At 34.6% G+C, this 19,049-nt stretch overlaps 3 protein-coding genes across 6 annotated transcripts; 1 reads left to right on the plus strand and 2 right to left on the minus strand.

The window, feature by feature from the left end:
* Positions 1-1,207: 1,207 nt before the first annotated feature.
* On the minus strand, positions 1,208-2,098 carry LOC131023599 (uncharacterized). Its single transcript, XM_057953142.1, has one exon. It carries the CDS (start codon positions 2,096-2,098, stop codon positions 1,208-1,210), a length of 891 nt encoding a protein of 296 aa, XP_057809125.1.
* A 4,995-nt stretch (positions 2,099-7,093) lies between these two features.
* Positions 7,094-13,906, plus strand: LOC131020458 (aspartate--tRNA ligase, chloroplastic/mitochondrial). Its single transcript, XM_057949271.1, has 15 exons — positions 7,094-7,837; positions 8,242-8,385; positions 8,745-8,854; positions 9,204-9,315; positions 9,409-9,480; positions 9,995-10,086; positions 10,417-10,537; positions 11,325-11,447; positions 11,603-11,798; positions 11,884-12,071; positions 12,175-12,246; positions 12,325-12,423; positions 12,495-12,575; positions 13,197-13,254; positions 13,636-13,906. Exons 1-15 carry the CDS (start codon positions 7,481-7,483, stop codon positions 13,794-13,796), a joined length of 1,986 nt encoding a protein of 661 aa, XP_057805254.1. The 5' UTR covers positions 7,094-7,480; the 3' UTR covers positions 13,797-13,906.
* A 169-nt stretch (positions 13,907-14,075) lies between these two features.
* Positions 14,076-18,703, minus strand: LOC131020462 (E3 ubiquitin-protein ligase RHF2A-like). Of its 4 annotated transcripts, none has more exons than XR_009100710.1 (9): positions 18,330-18,703; positions 17,788-17,934; positions 17,643-17,689; positions 16,485-16,547; positions 16,272-16,380; positions 15,830-16,170; positions 15,617-15,721; positions 14,972-15,322; positions 14,076-14,392 (listed from the first exon to the last, which is right to left on the minus strand). XR_009100710.1 is itself a non-coding variant. In XM_057949277.1 (8 exons), the coding sequence occupies exons 1-8, from the start codon at positions 18,333-18,335 to the stop codon at positions 15,022-15,024; spliced, it is 1,119 nt and encodes a 372-aa protein (XP_057805260.1). In that variant the 5' UTR covers positions 18,336-18,703; the 3' UTR covers positions 14,724-15,021. The 4 variants fall into 4 exon arrangements, 2 of the variants coding, with proteins under 2 accessions (XP_057805260.1, XP_057805259.1); XR_009100709.1 differs by having other exon boundaries at positions 15,617-15,724; XM_057949277.1 differs by lacking the exon at positions 14,076-14,392 and having other exon boundaries at positions 14,724-15,322.
* Positions 18,704-19,049: the final 346 nt, after the last annotated feature.

Genomic DNA, 19,049 nt, shown 5'->3' on the forward strand with positions numbered 1-19,049 from the left:
ACAATAAACATTGCATTATACTATAAAATTAGAGCAATAAAAGGATCCTAAGTGATTATTGTTTTAATTGCGAAATCTGAACTGGGAGCATAATTGCATAACAAATTTGAAGTAGGAGTATTTAGTTGGTGGCTAAGAGTATTTAGAATGAGTGTGTATATACAGTGTGATGGGATTTGTTCATCCTTCTGTTGGGATTTGTTCATCCTTCTCAACAGGTAGAAATGTAGTTTATGATTCATTCAGTTCATCTACCAAACAAATTCATCAAAAATCATATCAACCACAGTTGAGAAAACAGATGAAACTAGAAATTTATATTAGAGGGATCTAAACCCAGTATCAGATTTTGACACATGGGCAAATTACTATCATGCATCCAGACCAAGCATACAGGCTGAATCACGACGGAAAAATTCAAAAGCTTGTCTAATGACCGTTCTTGAATGGTCAAAAAGCTTTGCCTAGAATGATTTTATGGGAGCAGTAAAGGAGGACTCACTGAGATAAAAACAGTTAGCCAAAGTGCTTGGGCATACATCACCTGCAAACTATATTATCTCAGTGGCACTTTGACTAACTGACCTGTATGAAGGTTCGGGGACTATCCCTAAACCAAATTCTATTATAATCTATATTTTTTAGAATATTATATTTAAAAAATAAAATTTTATACTTCTTCCGTCTCACAAATAGCTTATTCTTTGGGCACGACACAAGTTTTAAGAAAAAGTTGTAAAGTGTATTGATAGTGGAGAAAAAATATTATAATTATTATTGGAAGTTGTGTAAATGTGTTATAATTAGTATTGGGAGTGGTGAAAAGTGGAAAGTAATAAATAAAGTATTATTAGTGATGTGGTAGTTGTCCAAAAATGGAAAGAAAGAAAGAGGAAGTTATTTGAGGGACGTCCCAAAAAGGAAAAAGAGGAAATTATTTGTGGGACGGAGGTAATAAGTTTTTTATATAATATAAAATAGCTCTAACAAAAATAGTAACAGTAAAATGAAGATGAAATTATTTTATAGTTGGAGCCTTATCAAATGAATGATCAAGATTTTGACAAAACATTTTTTTATCTAATAAACACTATTATCTCTTTAAAGTTTTTCACCAAAATACCTAGATATTTTTTCTTTCATTTTTTTTTATCAGAAAAGGATTAGATTAAAGAAGGAATCCAAGGTACCAGAGGTACCAAACCAATTACAGCAAATAATGAGAAATAGCGTAAGAAAACCAGCTCCTAAAATTGATCTCCACATCTACCAAATTAAAGACCTTATTCCAGCTCCACAACCTTGCTTTGATTTCGCCCATCAATTTCTCGACTTGCCAGTTCTTGTTTTCGAATCTACTCTCGTTACGACCTTTCCAAATAAGCCAAGTGGTGCAAGTCCAAAGAGCCTCAAGGAGTTTCTTGCTTTTCTTACCTCTGCCCATGTGAATAAAGGAGTCAAAGTGCGCCTCAATGCTGTCCGGCCGTGCGGTGTAGAACCCGGTCCATTTCTGTATCTCGTTCCAAATCATTTCTGTCTTCGGGCATGAGAGAAACAAATGATCAGCCGACTCTTTTTCCTGGCAGTAAGCATTGCACATGATTTCCACATCGCCAAGTGGAATGTTTCTCTTGCTCAAGTTGTCGCAGGTAGGCAGCCTGTTCCTTAAAATTCTCCATACCGTAACCTTTGCTTTTTGGGGAGCACGGATCTTCCAAGCTTTCTCTGATCTTTTATTGAAGGAGGTGCTTCCCACTTCATTTTTCCTCATGTCTTTGATCGCCTTGTAAGCTGAACTTGTGGTAAAGACACCCACCTTGGAGGCGCGCCAACACCATCCATCGTCTTTGCTTGCTACAGGATCAAGACCAGAAATGAAAGACAATAATTCGTTAATCATGGGTTTTTCCCTATCGAATAATTCCCTTCTCCATTTAAGGTCCCAGATCCATTCCGAGTTCGCCCACCTTCCCAAGTCACTAATCACAGCTTTCTTTTCTACACAAAGTTGGAAAAGTCTAGGAAAGACGAACTTAAGAGGTTTGTGACCCACCCACCGATCCTCCCAAAACAACGTATTCTTCCCATTCCCGATCATGCGAACAACATTATTCGCAAAACCTTCCCCTCCAGCCCCCCGCCTAAATCAACGACCTTCGGCCACCACCCTCTCCTGCTCCCTCGGTTTCCCGTCAATTTCAAGCCCTCTTCCCTCCATTCTAACTCTCCATGCACTGATCTAACAACCTTTGCCCAGAGTTTCTCCCTCCCCACAATATATCTCCAAAGCCATTTCATGACCAAGGCTTCATTGAACCATTCTAAATTTCTAAACCCCATCCCCCCTTCGCATTTATCTTCGCAGAGATCAGCCCATTTCACCCACGGTATCCCCTTAGTCTCTGAACCCTTTCCCCAAAGAAAATTTCCACACGAAGAATTAATGGAATTCACAGTTGACTTTGGTAAAATGGATATGGAAAGATGATAGATAGGAATAGCCTGCAAAACCGCTTTCACCAAGGTCGAGCGCCCTGCCAACGAGAGTTTTTTGTTCTTCCATCTGCCTATTTTTCTACTGATCCTCTCCATCTGCCTATTTCTTGCAAATTTTCTATTAGTGTAGAAAGAGTTTTTGGAACTTTTAATTACTTTTTATAGATCAATATTTCACAACATATTTTTCGAGACGTTAATTGGCTATAAATCCACAAATTATTAGTGAATTTTGGTATTTTTCCAATTCTATAAAGTTGTAATGCTAATACATAAACTTTAGTCAATTTTGAAATTTGCCATGAATTTTAATTTCATCCAAATAAAAAATGACATGACAAAATTAAAGCTGATATAATAAACACACATCTATTATATAATAGGATTAAGCCTTAACCTATGTGGCATATCTAAAATCTCACAATTTCAAAATTTACCATATATAATCTTCATCATTTATTAATTAATTAACTATTACATTCCATATAAAGATTCATTAATCTTATTAAATATAATTAATAATAAATGTGTATATATATAATAATATTAACTTACATATAATCTAGATTAATAAATTTTATTATTTATTTTATTTCGATAAAAATTAATCTTAATAATAATAATAATAATAATAATAATAATAATAATAATAACAACTTACATATGATCTAAATTAATAAAATTTATTATTTATTTTATCTCGATAAAATTTAGATTTACATGTCTGACAAGAAAAAATTATAATTTATATACAATAAATGATTTTAATTGAATGTTAGTGATTAAGTGTATTTTTGTTATTAATTCTTTATTTCTCAAAAGCGTATATATTATATGTATATGTTGCAATATATTATACTGTATGAATTTATATATATATATATATATATATATATATATATATATATATATATATAGGGAGAGGTTCAAATAAGAACCACTAATAAAATAAGAACGGAGAACCATTTTAAGCCATTCGATCATCAAGATCTACGGTGGATGCATCATCTTGGTGGATGGATGCAGGTGCTGGGTTCGAATCCTGAAGGGAGCAAAAAAATTATTTTTTTCGGATGCATTAATTTGTATAGCAGATGCAGTAATTTTATTGATTCTTATGTTCTCACGATAATTGTGGTTCTCACTGTAACCGCACCCTATATATATATATACATATATATATATATAATATTTATCTTCTTAATTTTCAATAAAATAAATTTTAAATTGAGATTTGAATTGAAACATGCACGTGTATATAAATTATAAACGGGTTCGGTCATTGATTTACATGTTTGAATAATAAGGCACAAATCCTATAACCCGATTATTTTAAAACAAAATCTTATTTTATGTCTATCAAAATAATTAAAATTTTATGTTTATTTTTTATAAAATATATCCGTACATTTTATTTGTATAGGGAAGAAAAATATATTTTTCATATCTAAAAACTTTATTTGTTTCAATAATAATAATAATAATAATAATAATAATAATAATAATAATAATAATAATAATAATAATAATAATAATAATAATAATAATAATAATAGATCAATTATGAAATTAGTAATGCATAAATGAAGAATTTAGATAAAGAACAATAGAGGATATGATGTTAAAATACATTAGAAATCTTTAATTATGTATTAAATTTATAATAATCTCAATCGAGTGAAGAATTCATATAAATCACCTCACTTCACATTGATATTTTTTTTATAAGGTTTCACTAAAATAAAACTTATACAAGAAGAAGCTCTTGCTCTCCAAATTAAAAATCTATATTTAATTGGCGGAATGATTGAGACTAATACAAATTGAATTGCTCCAAGCGAGATGATTCTCAGAACCCAATTAAATGATTATACTCACAAGTTAAATTTGTTCTTTCAAACTCCAAACGAGATGATTCTTGGAATCCAATTATAATATTTGAAGCTAATAATGCATAAAAGTTTGTCAAGAATTTTTCAAGTTTCATACAAAATGATGTTTACAAGTTAGTTATGATATTAGAAGCTCCAAATCATACAATCTCACAAGTCAAATTAGATTTTTAAACCTCCAGTTAGTGATGTTAAAAAAATTGACGCATAAAATTTCATTTTTTGTATTTTAAGGTCTAGACGAGATGATGCTCAGAAGTCTGGTGTTCAAACATTAGATGTCGTCTTCCGGGCTTTAGATGATGATATGATCTTACAGGATGGTTCAGACGAGATGATGCTCAAATGAAATAAAATCTTCAATAATGACTTTTTTTAAAAAAATATTATTAAATAAAAATTTATATAAAAAGAATATTTATTATTCTAACAAAATGTTAACATTTAATTGAGGAATATGATTCAAATTAATATAATTTCAACTATATTACCTTAAATTAAATAAATTTAAAAATAATTTATATATAAATAATTATTTATAGAAAAATAATACTCCCCCATCCCCCAAAATTATGCATGAAAGTTTGTAGTAATGATAGTGGAGAAATGGTCCCACAGTGATGGTATTGTTAAATAGATTATGAGTAAATAGTGTAAGTTAAAAGGGTAAAATTGTAAAAATTATATGAGGAGTAGTGTCTAACAATAAGGTATCAGGTATGCATAATTTTGGAGGATGAAGGGAATATCATAAATTTAAATGATAATTTAAATAATTTCCCGTCGAATTTCGACGGGTTATGCACTAGTTATATTAATAAATAGACAAATAAATTTGATCAAATTCAGCCAAGTCATCTTTTAAAAAAACATAAGTTTTATAGCCCCAGTTTATAATACATAAGTTATATAGCAATTTTAGGCTTAAAAACCTATAACATGCTTTATTTTTTAAGCCTAAAATGACTATATAACTTATGTATTACAAACAAGGGCTATATAACTTACATTTTTATGAAAATGGCTATATGTAATAATTTCCACTAATTAAAATTTAAAACCAAAATAACAAATATCGTTGCCCAAAAGAAAATAGAATTTACAATTGTATTTTAGGTGGAAAATATATATATATATATATATATATATATATATATATATTATCATTCTACTATTATATAGATAAAATGAACTTTCAAATTCTAACACTATGAATAGGGTGAGAAAATTTAAAAATAATATTTTTAAATGAGTCAATATATGAAAGTAATCATTTTCTTTTAGTAAACTTAAAATTTACCCACTCAAATAAAAACTTAAAAAATTATCCACTTTTTGTGTTAAATGACTAAACTGCCCTTAAAATTAAAATTAAACCCCCCCGATCACCCACCCCCAAGCCAAAAAAAAAAAACTTTTACTTCCTCTGCCTCGACCCTCGACCACCGACCACCCACCCCCAAGCCAAAAAAAATAATTTTATTTCCTTTTACTTTCTCACTGCCCACCCCCCAACCATTTTTTTTTCTCCACCCCTACCCACCATTCCCCAAGCTAATTTTATTATTATTATTATTATTATTATTATTATTATTATTATTATTATTATTATTATTATTATTATTATTATTATTATTATTATTATTATTATTATTATTATTATTATTACTACTACTACTACTACTACTACTACTACTACTACTACTTCCCCACCCCTATGAATTTATTAATATTTTTGACTTTACAATTAGATTTATAAATTCAAAATTTAATGTTTTTGAATTCACAATCAGATCTATGAATTTACAACTTAATTTTATTGAATTCATAACTAGATCTATAAATTCACAACTTAATGTCTTTGAATTCACGACCACATCTATGAATTCACAACTTAATATTCTTGAATTCACAACCAAATTTATGAATTCACAACTAAAACTAAAATTCACAACCAGTTTGCTGAATTCACGACTGAATTGCTAGTCGTGAATTTAAATAGTCGTGAATTTGAGTTTTAAATCTTGAATTCACGACTAATAATATTCGTAATTGTGAATTCAAGTAGTCGTGAATTCACGACTAACAATATTTCTAGTTGTAAATTCACAACTAATGTTTTTAATTGTGAATTCAAACTTTAAAACTCAAATTCACTACTACTTGAATTCACAACCAAAAAATTCTGATTGTGAATTCTACTGGGTTGTGAAATGTGCGAATTTTTTAAAGGTGTAAAATGATAAGCGTGTGTATTTTTTTAAGTTTTTATTTTAGTGGGTAATTTTTAAATTTACTAAAAGAAATAGGCTATTTTCAAAATTCACTCATTTCAAATTCATAATTATTATATAACATTCTATATAAAAATAAGTTAATTTAATTACACAAATTATATTAGAATCATATACATCTAATTTGACTACCATATTTTAATATATACTCACACGTATGTGAATATCTACACTTGTAAGATACGTGTTAGTTTTATATTTAAATTAATTACCTTTAAATAAACAAATATGCAATTATCTACACAAATTATTAAAATTAAAATTGAAAATTTATTAATTGATACTAATTAATTGCTTAAAATATAGAAACTATTTAAACAAATTAATCATATATATATATATATATATTAGTGTAAATAATAATTAATTTTTTTTTTTTTAAATTGAAAGTTTAGGAGTGGGCTTCACTTCAGCCTCCATGTGGATCCGCCATTGAAAACGAAAATCTGCTCAAGAATTCAACCGGGTTTGATAAGAGGGAGAAGCCGTCTAGTAGGAGACGCACTCTGCTCGGGCTGCGGTAGAACAACTTTCATGGCTGAGACTGAGAGAGAGAGTTTCCAGAAAATCAACAACTAATATATGGAAGAAAAGAGTTGATGCAGAAATTACCTAAAAAAACCCGGGAAACCCCCCCCCCCCCCCCCAAAAATTCGATACATCACTCTTATCGTATCGGATTGAGATTGACGATATCCTATAATTGTAATTTAAAAGTCGCAGACATCCACCTCTGCTCTATTCAAAACCCTCACCTCCGCGCTTTCGCCGTCGCACACTCCGTTTCCACCTCCTGCCATGTCCGCCCTTCTCCGCTCCTTCCCCGCCGTGGCAAAGTCCTCCCTTCCTCTCCTACTACACACCATCCCAAAATTGAATCCCTCCAAACTTCTCCATAGGCGCGTCTACTCATCCATATATGCTTCCACTTCCTCTTCGGAAACTCTTAGTGTTGCCAGCACCAAACCGCCCCCGCATTCCGCTGCTGAGACCAACGCCAACACTCTGGAATGGGTCAGACGCACCGATTTCTGCGGTGAATTGGGGGAACCGGACTTAGGCAAACGGGTTCGCGTCTGTGGCTGGGTGGCGCTCCACCGTATTCATGGCGGTCTTACATTCGTTACCCTTCGTGACCATACCGGAATCGTGCAGGTTTTATTTTTTCGTCGCAGAGATTTGTTGGGGGTAATTGGGGAGTTGAGAATCTATTAGCACAATGCACTCGGGTTTTCCATTTTTGGGATATTGAATCTGCCAGTTACAAGATTTTGGCTTTGCATTCTGCAAATCATTGCATAAATTGCGGCCTTATGTATAAATTTTGCACCAAATTTGACAACCATAGTATACTCTAATTTCATGTCCATAATTGTTCCTCCAAAAGTTTGATGATTCAATCCATACTACCAAAAGTTTTGACCCTCCGATGTTTCTGTTAGTGCAATTTCAAGGCAGATTGTGACAACGGTGTACAATTTTCAAAATTCCAAAATGTTTCTGTTATTGCTTAATCTTCTTCTCATTTTCTCTCTTCTCTTCTATCCGTTGATGATTAGGTTACTACTCTTCCAGATGATTTCCCGGAGGCTCATGCAGTTGTCAATGATTTGAGGCTTGAGTATGTGATTTCAGTGGAAGGAGTTGTCCGGCAGCGCCCAATTGAGTCTATAAATAAAAAGATGAAGACGGGCTTCATAGAGGTGAGTTCTTTTGAAAACTTAGCCATTGGTTTCATTTTAATTTTCATCGAGCACTTAAAGTTGAGCTTAGTTTGTTCAACAAACTCCCTTGTGCGGTTTTCCTATCAAGTATTTGTCTTTTGACCTTGAGAGTTCCTCATGTCGTTATACATTTTCTGGCACTGAAATAGCAAAACCATCATGTTTGTTCTTAGTTGATTAAGCAAGTAAAGATAATTGCTCTTAACTGGTTAGTATGTGCATGGATATGTGGAAAATAAGGCTTCTAATAAATGTTAACGGGTTCTAGTATGTGCAAATAAATCAAGATCATGACCTTTTATGATACCTAATTGGTTATTAATGCTTTTCAATCACAGGTTGCAGCTGAGCATGTCCAAGTGTTGAATGCAGTGAGATTAAAATTGCCTTTTTTGGTTACTACTGCTGATGAGGCAAAAGAGTCTGCCAAAGAGGAAATCAGATTGAGGTAACCCATTTTCCATGATCTCCGCTAGTCTGGGTAATCTGAGAAATTATGAATCCGAGATGCTAAATAAATATTTCAACTGTCAATTATCTATGTCCAACGTCCAATATTTTTGCACTGCCTGTTGTCTCCAGTTAAAGGTTTATGTCTGAGTTGAGAAGAAAAGCAACCATATGTGCTGCATCGATTACAACTGTACTTCTTTTCTTCTTTTTGGGTGGAGGAAGGGGATTGGGGGTGTTTTCACTAACTAAACAATTGTAGAGACTGCAAAAGCTTCCATTGATATATCCTAAGAATTCGAGTTCTATTAATTTGTTCACCTACTCATATAAAGCTCCAATATCAGATACCGATATCTAGACCTACGGCGACCTCACATGAATTCCAATATAATGTTGCGGCATAAAGTAGTTAAACTCATTCGACGATACCTTGAGGATGTCCATGGTTTTGTCGAGGTATTTACTTTGATGTTCAGTAAAGCATATCAGAGCTTCCATATATATTATAATCCTTGTGTTGATCCTGACCTTGTAATGGTTGTAAGGTAGATTGAGACTCCAATTCTGTCTAGATCTACTCCAGAAGGTGCGAGGGATTATTTAGTGCCTTCAAGAGTTCAGGTATCTTTTACTAGTTCTTAAATGGAGATCTAATGTCTCAATATAGTTTTCATGCTTTGGCATTTCATCAACCTGTTGTTAATGTAGCTGGGGGAAGGATTGAAACTCTAATAAGTTGCTCCAAGTTTACTTCCTTAGTTCCTTACATTGTTTTTGGAGGTAATTAAGGAAAAAGATATATTGAGTTACAACCTAACTTTTGCTTCACTCATCTTGAACTTTGTTGATCTTGTGGCTGCTTAATTATTATGAGTCCATTCAACTATACTGTGTAGTATTGGAATTATTTTCTCATTTTGTTCTTGATTCTGAGTCTATGAGAAATGGTGCTTTATTGGGTTTATTTATCTTAAAAAGTAACATTTCCTTGCGGCAGTTGATACAGCACATTTATTGGGTTATATATGAATGCTTTTGTTACAAGACAGTTAATGCACTTTTGCCTTCATGTAGCTTTTGATTGAGTGGTTTTCTTCACAAAATAAAGATCTGATGCTGATTCTCTTCTATGAAGCCTGGAACATTTTATGCTTTGCCACAAAGTCCACAACTCTTCAAACAGATGCTAATGGTCTCTGGTTTTGATAAATACTATCAAATAGCAAGGTATTTCAATTCCCTGATGAGATAAGAAGATGATTTTTCCTTTTTATTTTCATTCTATCTGTCTAAACCACATCACTTCTAATACATGTTTCCCCTATGAGCATGCCATTTGCTTTGAAGGTATTTACATGTATTAAATTGTAAATTTCCCCTCGTTTCTAATCAGTTCTTGGAAATACTGTTTGGTGTTCCAGAATATAAACAAACCATAAATATTTTCTTGTTATTTCAATAGGAATCCCCACATTCTGCAGGCCTTGTGTTTTGTATTGGCATTTGTGATACGAACATTTACATGATTCAAATTTACTTCCATTTCTTGCTATGCAGATGTTTCAGAGATGAGGATCTAAGAGCAGATAGGCAGCCTGAATTTACGCAGCTTGACATGGAAATGGCATTCACTCCTCTGGAGGATATGCTGAAACTGAATGAAGATTTGATTAGAAAGGTTACTCTGACTTGCCTTGCATTGTGTAAACTTTAATCTGTTGGGTACTAATGTCGATGACGAATATTTGACATATGATAGTATATCTTGGAATCGTGTACCGCATGTGTTCTGTCGATGGATCATCATGTTGAACACATCTTTATTAATGCTCGGAAACATATGAGGGAACAACAAATCCATTTTGAAGTTGACTCATTCGCTTGGCCAATCGTCGGAATGTGTACGAGATACCATAAGGACCCAATATCTCAATACCACTTTGATGTTGACTCATTCGCTTGGCCAATCGTCAGAATGTGTACGAGATACTATAAGGACCCAATATCTCAGTTGCACCTTTGTCTAAAGCTTCGAATGAGAGGGTTCTCAACTCTATGCTGGCTTATCGTTACCTTATTTTGCGTAATTTCACTTTAAATTCAATTGTCCAACTACAAAAGAATGTTAGGATTATTCTAGGTATTAAACATATTGTCTCAAGCAATCTTGTAACTAGGTTTTGAGGTTATTCACTTATTCTTTATTGGATCTTTTATAGCTCCACCCTTGTGATGCAAACACAATAATTTGTTAGTCCTGAAACTAACTTAAAAAATCTGGCCTCATGAATCTGATAATCTCTTCCTTCACTGATAGTCTCGAATATGATTATCTTGTCTTGGCAAAGGGACTTTTACTTTGTCAACTGCTGTTTCAAACTTTATCTTGTTTGGTAGGGTCAAGTGAATTAGACTCTTTTTCTCCAATTACATGGAGTCTGTAATGACCAATTAATTGATTGCAGGTTTTTCTGGAGATCAAAGGAGTCGAACTACCAAGCCCTTTCCCAAGGATAACCTATGCTGAAGCTACAAGCAGATTTGGTTCAGACAGGCCAGATATGCGTTTTGAGCTTGAACTGAAAGATGTAACCCTTTGTTGACATGCCTCAGTGCTTTGTTTTCATGTAAATAAGATCATAGAAGAGATCGATCTATTTATGAGAACAGAGCTTGACCAGTTGTTCGCCTTACTCTTGCCCTTAAGAATCTGATTTTGATGAAAATCTTGTTCTACCTTCAGGTATCAGAAGCGTTCAGGAATTCTTCCTTCAAGGTTTTTGCAGATACCTTGTTGAGCGATGGCATCATTAAAGCAATATGCATTCCTTCAGGAAGCCAGAAGTATTCGAATAGTGCTCTTAAAAAGGGTGATATTTATAATGAAGCTATTAAATCGGGAGCAAAGGGACTGCCGTTCTTAAAGGTCTCAAGTGATGGTAATAAACATGCCTCTTAACATGATACAAGCGTTACTTGGTGAAACTGTTTTCATTGTCATCATAATATAATGAACTAATGCAGGTGGGCTTGAAGGAATTCCCGCACTGGTATCAAGTTTGGGCAAGACTGAACAGGATCTCTTACTGAAGATACTATCTGCTAGTCCTGGTGATCTCATTCTGTTTGCTGTAGGTAACAATGCATCAGTTAATAAAACCTTGGACCGACTTAGGCTGTACGTTGCACATGAGTTGGGATTGATTGATCATGTAAGTTGTTTAGTTGAATTTTTTCCTGAAGTATGACCTACATTACTTTACTGTTTGCACTTTTTTGTTTGACCTTTACGTTGTTTATCTATTTGTTTGCTAGTCAAGGCACTCGATCCTCTGGGTAACTGATTTTCCAATGTTCGAGTGGAATGATTCTGAGGAAAGGCTTGAGGTTTGTACAATTTTTATATTAGCTCGACTGAATGCTTAATGTTGCTCGTTACGTATGCTATATTTGACGTCTTTGTAGGCCTTGCATCATCCTTTCACAGCTCCTCATCCTGAGGACATGAATGACCTTGCATCTGCCCGAGCCTTAGCATATGACATGGTTTACAATGGGGTCGAGGTAAATGAATCCTTGTATTCCTCTACATGAAAAGCAGTTTCATTTGTCTGAAAGCCTATGTCTTTTGATAGATTGGTGGGGGAAGCTTGAGAATTTACAAGCGTGAAGTCCAACAGAAGGTTTTGGAAATAGTTGGCATTTCTTCTGAACAGGTAAACAGATCCTAGAGCTCTCATCCAATCACACGTCTTAACATCGAGGATCACTTAGAAAATGTCTTTATTTCTTAGCCTTGCATAAAACCATTTCAACTCTAACTAAGTTGGCTACTTGTATAATTTGAACAGATTAGCAATAAGTTGTATGACTAAAATCAAGGCGATGTGTTATTGTAGTATCTACTTGTCTTTTGATAATTTTACGGATGGTCAATTGTTTGTAGTTAGTTATAGTGGATGCATTTGTAATGTATCAAGTTGAGCAAACCAGAACTTCCACTCAAGTTTCAACATTTCCAAATGAGGTTCACGGGGTGGTTAGGCCCCTATAAAATCAATAATTGGTCTTTTCAGGAATTGGGGATAGTACGTTGAAGTATAAGTTTTACAACCTTTTGTTTGAAGCTATGTAGATTAACAGTTTCAGCTTCCAGTTCGAAGTAGTTGGTCCCCTTTTCTTTTATAAGAATAACAATTAGAAAAACAGTAGAAATTTATTTATATTAATTCGGGAAGTCCAAAGAATATGAGTCTGTACATTTCTTTTATTTATGCCCATAATCATTGAAATTCATATTTATGGTTATGCTACAATGGCTTTTTTTTGTTGTGCAGGCTGAAAACAAGTTTGGGTATCTCTTAGAGGCTCTGGACATGGGTGCTCCTCCTCATGGTATGGAATGCCATTTCCTGAACTAAAAATCGGTTAAAATGTCTAAATGAAAATTATAGTAAGATGGACAAAGTAGCTATGGGTCAGCTTGGTGAGATTTCAACTTGTTTTATTGGAGTTATTAGGAAGAACGACGCAAGTGAGCGCATAACTATTAAATTTTCCCATTGCATTTTCTATCCCATGTCCAATATTTCTGTGCAGTTTCTATGTTTTTCCATCCATTCAGTTATATAATTGTCCAGGTCTTCAAAGATGATCCTTGAAAACAATGTCTTATTATTTGGGTTTGTTCAACCTGCGAAATAGGGTTCTGTTATGAGTTCAATATACGAATGCACTATTGTATTGTTTTTAGATCTAAAGTTAGAGTTGGTGCAGGAGGAATTGCTTTCGGGTTGGATAGACTGGTGATGCTATTGGGTGGAGCTAATTCCATCAGGGAGGTTATAGCTTTTCCCAAGACGTCTACTGCCGGATGTGCCCTCACTCGCGCACCCTCTGCTGTCGATTCCCAGCAGCTCAAGGATCTGGCTTTGTAGATAACCTTTTAGATTATTGACCTTCACATGCACTTATGAGAACTGGAGGTGTAATATTTCTCCCTCATTTTTTATAGTAGAATTGGGTTATCTTTTCTTTTCCCTCGAGATGGAAGGCATTTCCTCTTGGGATATAAGTTTTGAATAATTATTTGGTGATATATTGTACATGAACCACCGGTTCATGAACACCATCAACCTATCCAGTTCTGACTTATGTCAACACCTCCATTTATAACAACACAAGATTCCTTCCAAATAATTAAGTATGTTGATGAATGCAGAATCAACAACACCGGTCAGTTATTAACATTATGTGGTGAAAGCGTTGGCAGTTCCATGCATCAATTCAAATGGACAAACAAGAAAGCATCCACTACACTATCTCTGACAAAATCTAACTCCGAAAGTCACAGTGCAACATTCATGTTTGCAGTTACAAGCAGATACAGATATATCGTAACCAAGTTTAACAAGTTCTCTTCCACTACCAAGTCTTCTGTCTCTTCTTCGTCTGTTCGGATCAAACAACGATTAAACTTTTCCCTCTACCACTCACTATCTCATCCTCAGCATTTCATATTTGGATCATATACCTGAAATGAATTGCGAAATAAGGATCAACTAATGTTAAACAAAGTTCTCACATGAGAATATGATTACAGGCTAATATTAGACAATTTTGCTGATACTAAAAAACAAAGAAGGAAAAAGAATATAAAAGCTAAATAAAACACTTTGCAAGCATGCATCTCCCTAACCACGCTCCAGTTAATACCTCTACCTAGTTTCACTAATACTGCCACACTTGACTTTTTCAAAACTCATTGACTTGTGAAATGCTGTCATGCAGTTGTTCAAGCATCTACAGTTTTTCATCGAAGGGAAAGAAAGTAAGAAACATTCACATTTCACCTTGCAAAAGAGTTTGAGATCACAAAATATCTGCATTAACTTTCAAGGTTAATTAGGCATGTGTAACAACAATAAATAAGTCAACCACGAATACATGCAAGATACATCAGTCAAATTAACCAAATCATTACATAATGCACTAAAGGAGATCCTGAAATTATGTGCAAATGTGCCTCTGTGTCTGGGCCAACCATGAACGAGCAAAAATTATCCAAATATCAAAAGATAAAGTTTACTTCTCAGGCAACTCGGTAACTCACCTTCAAAGATGAAATGCTGAGGATGGACACCCCTTAGCAATTTTATAATTTTAACTTGATACTGAACTTGCAGCAACGGAAGCAGAGTTTTTTCCATTCAATGATGTATCACTGGGAGTATCCCTACTATTGTTGCTTGGTCCAGTGCCCGAAGAACTTTCTGCACTATTTGTTGCTGGCACATGACTATCATTATCTCTACTTTCAAGACGTTCCATCATGCGGGATACAGTAGCAATTCCAGCATTTACCTCCTTCCTGACTTCAGAACCAATATCTGCCATGGAAGAGCTACGGGAAAACAGCTTGTCCTTCCATTCCTTTGTACTCTTTGAAATGGACTCCTTGTATCTAAACATAATTAAATTGACAAAACTCAGAACTCAAAAAACTTAAACCATAAATAACTGAGCACAAGAAAAATAATACTCCATCCGTCCCCTAATAATATGCGGCACTTTTGGTGGCATGGGTTTGAAGAAATGTTAGATGAGTGTGTTAGATGGTGGCATGCGTCCCACTTGTTGTGAGTGGAGTGGTGTCCAAAAATGGAAAGTGAATGTTTTTTGGGGGACGTACCAAAATGGCAAATTGTGCATGTTTTTAGGGGACAAAGGAGTAGTTCTTAAATTTAAACCATCATACTTCATTGACATAGAACTGAATCGAGACTTCCAGGAATCTGAAATGGACTGTAACTCAGATGGTCCGGCTCTGTCTTGATTTGGCAAGGACGACTGGCTTGTGTAGCTTCTAAGATATGGAACACATATAAAGTCAGCCGAAGGTTACCACAAAAAAAACATTTGATTGCGATTATCATATAGTATATGCCTATATGGAAACCATATATAGTACCTATTATCATTTGAAGATCCTTGGCCAGAAGTTGGCACCACTAAAGGTCTGGATGATGAAGCCGAATTTTGATTGCTTCCGATGTTATTTACAGTTGTGACTGGAACTGATGGGTTATTTTCAGCTGCTGCAATTGGCTCAATTTCTTCTCCACCAGAACCAGCAGAAGATCCAGGAGGATGACCTGAGAATACAACAAACTGTGGACGGGTATGAGCAGAAGAACGACTCCTTGAGCCCTCCCTCCGAGCAATTCGGTGAGTTCTCCCCATTGCAGCAGCAGTTGCCAAATGTTGGATAATCCGCTCCTGAAGTTCAGCATCGTTAATTCCAGCTGGTAACTGCATTTGGTGAGAGGGGTCATGAAACACCAACACAACATTAAATCGCGAGGATATTAGATGAAAAAGTTTAAAGTTAATACGAATATTGATTAACAGACATGCTGCAATTCAAAATCCCCGAGAGTAGGATGACGAAATATTGTTGCATTCCTCGACGGAGTTAACCTGATGCTTCTTTCACGTTCTACAGCCTCAAGTAATTCTTGACTGCCATAAAATAAAAATGTATATTAACCCAATTTGAGAAACAACAGAACTGAACAGGAAGATTGAATTTAAACCAAAATAGAAGGTAAACATCAGACTCATACTTTGCAGGATCCTTCAGACTAATACTTTGCCAGCACATTGGACAATTGGAGCTTCTTTGGCACCTGGACCACACAATGAAGGATAAGTGAATTCCAGTCTTCCTCAAAACACTACTGAATCACTTTTTCATGAGCCTTCCTGACTCTTGGCCTCACCATCCCATGTTTTAGAATATAAAAGATTTAGTCAACAAACGCATTCGAACCTTAGATCCATAGAATTGCAATTACATAATAGTATTTCCAACTGTTGTAAAATTATTGTTGAGCTTGAAGCTAAGCAAACAAAAACGAGAACATAAAGAACCAGACTTTGATAGAAGGGAAACAATTGTTAGATGACTGTCAGTCAGCTCTGGTAGAGTAGAATTGTTAGTAATGAAAGTCTCGGACTAGAAAATCTGAGAACTAGATTAGCAAATTCAGTATAGAGCAAGTTTGCTGCCCCTGTCTGGTTGGGATGGGTTTGAGATATTACTAAAACAGCAATTGCACATACTGTCTCACGTTGCACGACACAGTAATTGAGGCAGTGACTCATAAGTCATAATGAATCACCTAAGAGCTTGGAAAATCAATCCAGACCATCTTTCTATCTGCTATAATCAGTTTTTCATTCAACCAACAGAGGATGTTGGTGAGTGCCAAAATTAACATATAAACATATTGCTTGGTACCACCACCAAGCCGAAGTAAGGGCCAGAGGATAGCTAGACATCAAGTCATAAGTGTTAGTGTGTTACTTATAATTCATGAGCAATGGCAAGGCAATACAATGCACTTAAGCAGACTATGTAAAGTTGGTCCAAGATCCTGTAGATAAGGAACACCACCATTCTTCTTCACGACCCGCACTAGAAAAAGACTTAGATAGCAAATAACCGACATTGGTCCAAGTTGGTGCATTCATTTCACACTTCACAGATAAGAACTACATCACGAGTTGCTAGGAAAACATAACTTAGATTATTTTATACATTTAAGAATGATAGTATAAATTACCCGCAAAATGACCTTAAGTGGAATATGATAGCAAATAGCTGACATTCCATAGAACATGAAGATGAAGTAGCAAATAAAACCAGGTTAAGCCTATAGATTGGCAACATATGACATCAGCAAAACCAAGTACCCAAATTCAAATTGAGAGATACATACCATTCAAGAATGCACTGAAGGTGGAACTCATGCTTGCAACTTGTCACCTACATAAGATGATCAAATAGATTCTAATTGCAAGCGAGAGAAGAATATACTCATCAACAATGGATATGCAAATGGGAATACTACATTCACAGTTTACCGTCATAGGATCGCTATCACTAAACCCCTCGAGGCATATGCTACAAGCATCATCACAAGACTCCTGTATCCCTCCCTCGACAAAAGCCGCAGCTGATGTCATGTGAGTCTCTGCCTTCTTGGCCTCATCCATCCCCGGAACTTTACCCTTAAAAGGCAAACAAAGCACAGGCCAAGATACTTTAGAGTCAAGTCAATTACATTTCTAACAAATAGACCGTTTTTCTTGGTTTTAGGCAAAAGATAACACGCCGAGGCGAGAAAACTGAAATTTCATAAATAAACGCACACGCACAAATGCTTGGGCATATTCTCCATAACTGTTCCCGGAAAAAAAAAATCAAGAGGTAGAACTATGTGATAGCATTCACTGCACCAGACCAGAGGCAGAACCAAAATTCAAGGAATAAATTACGGAACATATCATAAATCATGAAAAAAGCGCCAAAATTTGATGATCGGGTATCAAACATACCCCATCAGATCAGACAAATATGAACTTTCAATTTTCCCAAATACTAATACATAAAATTAATCATTTACCTCCATAAAAGAGATAAAATTTCCAGAAACAAGAAAGAGAATCAACAGACGGGGGTCAAGAATAGGAGAACAATCCCATCAAATTCCGCGAAATTGAAAGCAGATTTCCCTCCAAATATGAAAATTAACGCAGAGGTCACATTCACGGAAACCTCACGCAATTTCGAGAGAGAGAGAGAAAGGGAGGAGAGAGAAACGGAGAGGTGTGAAAAGCAGGAAATAGATATGGAGGTCACGCAATCGTATATTTATTAAGACATTAAATTATTAAACGCAGAGAGGGGAAAATATTAAATTAAACGTGATGTATGAGTATGAGTGGTGGGTTTGGATTTGGTGGTGCAAATCCAGTACTTTTTCGGCAAATTCAATAATTGAATTCAAACTTTAGTATAAACGTTTGATTATTTCTACCTAAGCATAATTTTCAGATAAGACGCCGAATTAAACGTGCCATTTTGACATTCTCAACTCCATTAGTCCATTGCCTACCCATATTTTGTCTCCCTGTCTATTTTTTTCCCCTCTCAAATCCTCATCATATATAATGTACTTTTCTCAAATTCTAAATGTGTGATTTCATATATACATTAGAGGTCATGCAGTATACTTTGCATTTAGAGAATAACTTTTACCTTTAACAAGCAACAATGGCAACTTTATTTTTTAAAAAAGCGATCGGTTGCCGAAAGGAAACCTAAGAAGAATAATTTGAGATAG

This window comes from Salvia miltiorrhiza, chromosome 4 (assembly GCF_028751815.1).
Source record: "Salvia miltiorrhiza cultivar Shanhuang (shh) chromosome 4, IMPLAD_Smil_shh, whole genome shotgun sequence".
Taxonomy (NCBI): Eukaryota; Viridiplantae; Streptophyta; class Magnoliopsida; order Lamiales; family Lamiaceae; genus Salvia; species Salvia miltiorrhiza.

What these genes read in the sequence shown, in the direction of transcription:
- LOC131023599 (XM_057953142.1), bottom strand. Translation starts at nt 2,098, where the DNA reads ATGATCGGGAATGGGAAGAATACGTTGTTTTGGGAGGATCGGTGGGTG.
- LOC131020458 (XM_057949271.1), top strand. Translation starts at nt 7,481, where the DNA reads ATGTCCGCCCTTCTCCGCTCCTTCCCCGCCGTGGCAAAGTCCTCCCTT. An exon ending in AAATACTATCAAATAGCAAG is followed by an intron (nt 10,087 to 10,416) that starts GTATTTCAATTC and finishes CTTGCTATGCAG; the next exon opens with ATGTTTCAGAGATGAGGATC. An exon ending in AGTTGGGATTGATTGATCAT is followed by an intron (nt 12,072 to 12,174) that starts GTAAGTTGTTTA and finishes TTTGTTTGCTAG; the next exon opens with TCAAGGCACTCGATCCTCTG.
- LOC131020462 (XM_057949276.1), bottom strand. An exon ending in CTTCAGTGCATTCTTGAATG is followed by an intron (nt 16,548 to 17,642) that starts GTATGTATCTCT and finishes TGTGTGGTCCAG; the next exon opens with GTGCCAAAGAAGCTCCAATT. An exon ending in GGGATTTTGAATTGCAGCAT is followed by an intron (nt 16,171 to 16,271) that starts GTCTGTTAATCA and finishes CACCAAATGCAG; the next exon opens with TTACCAGCTGGAATTAACGA.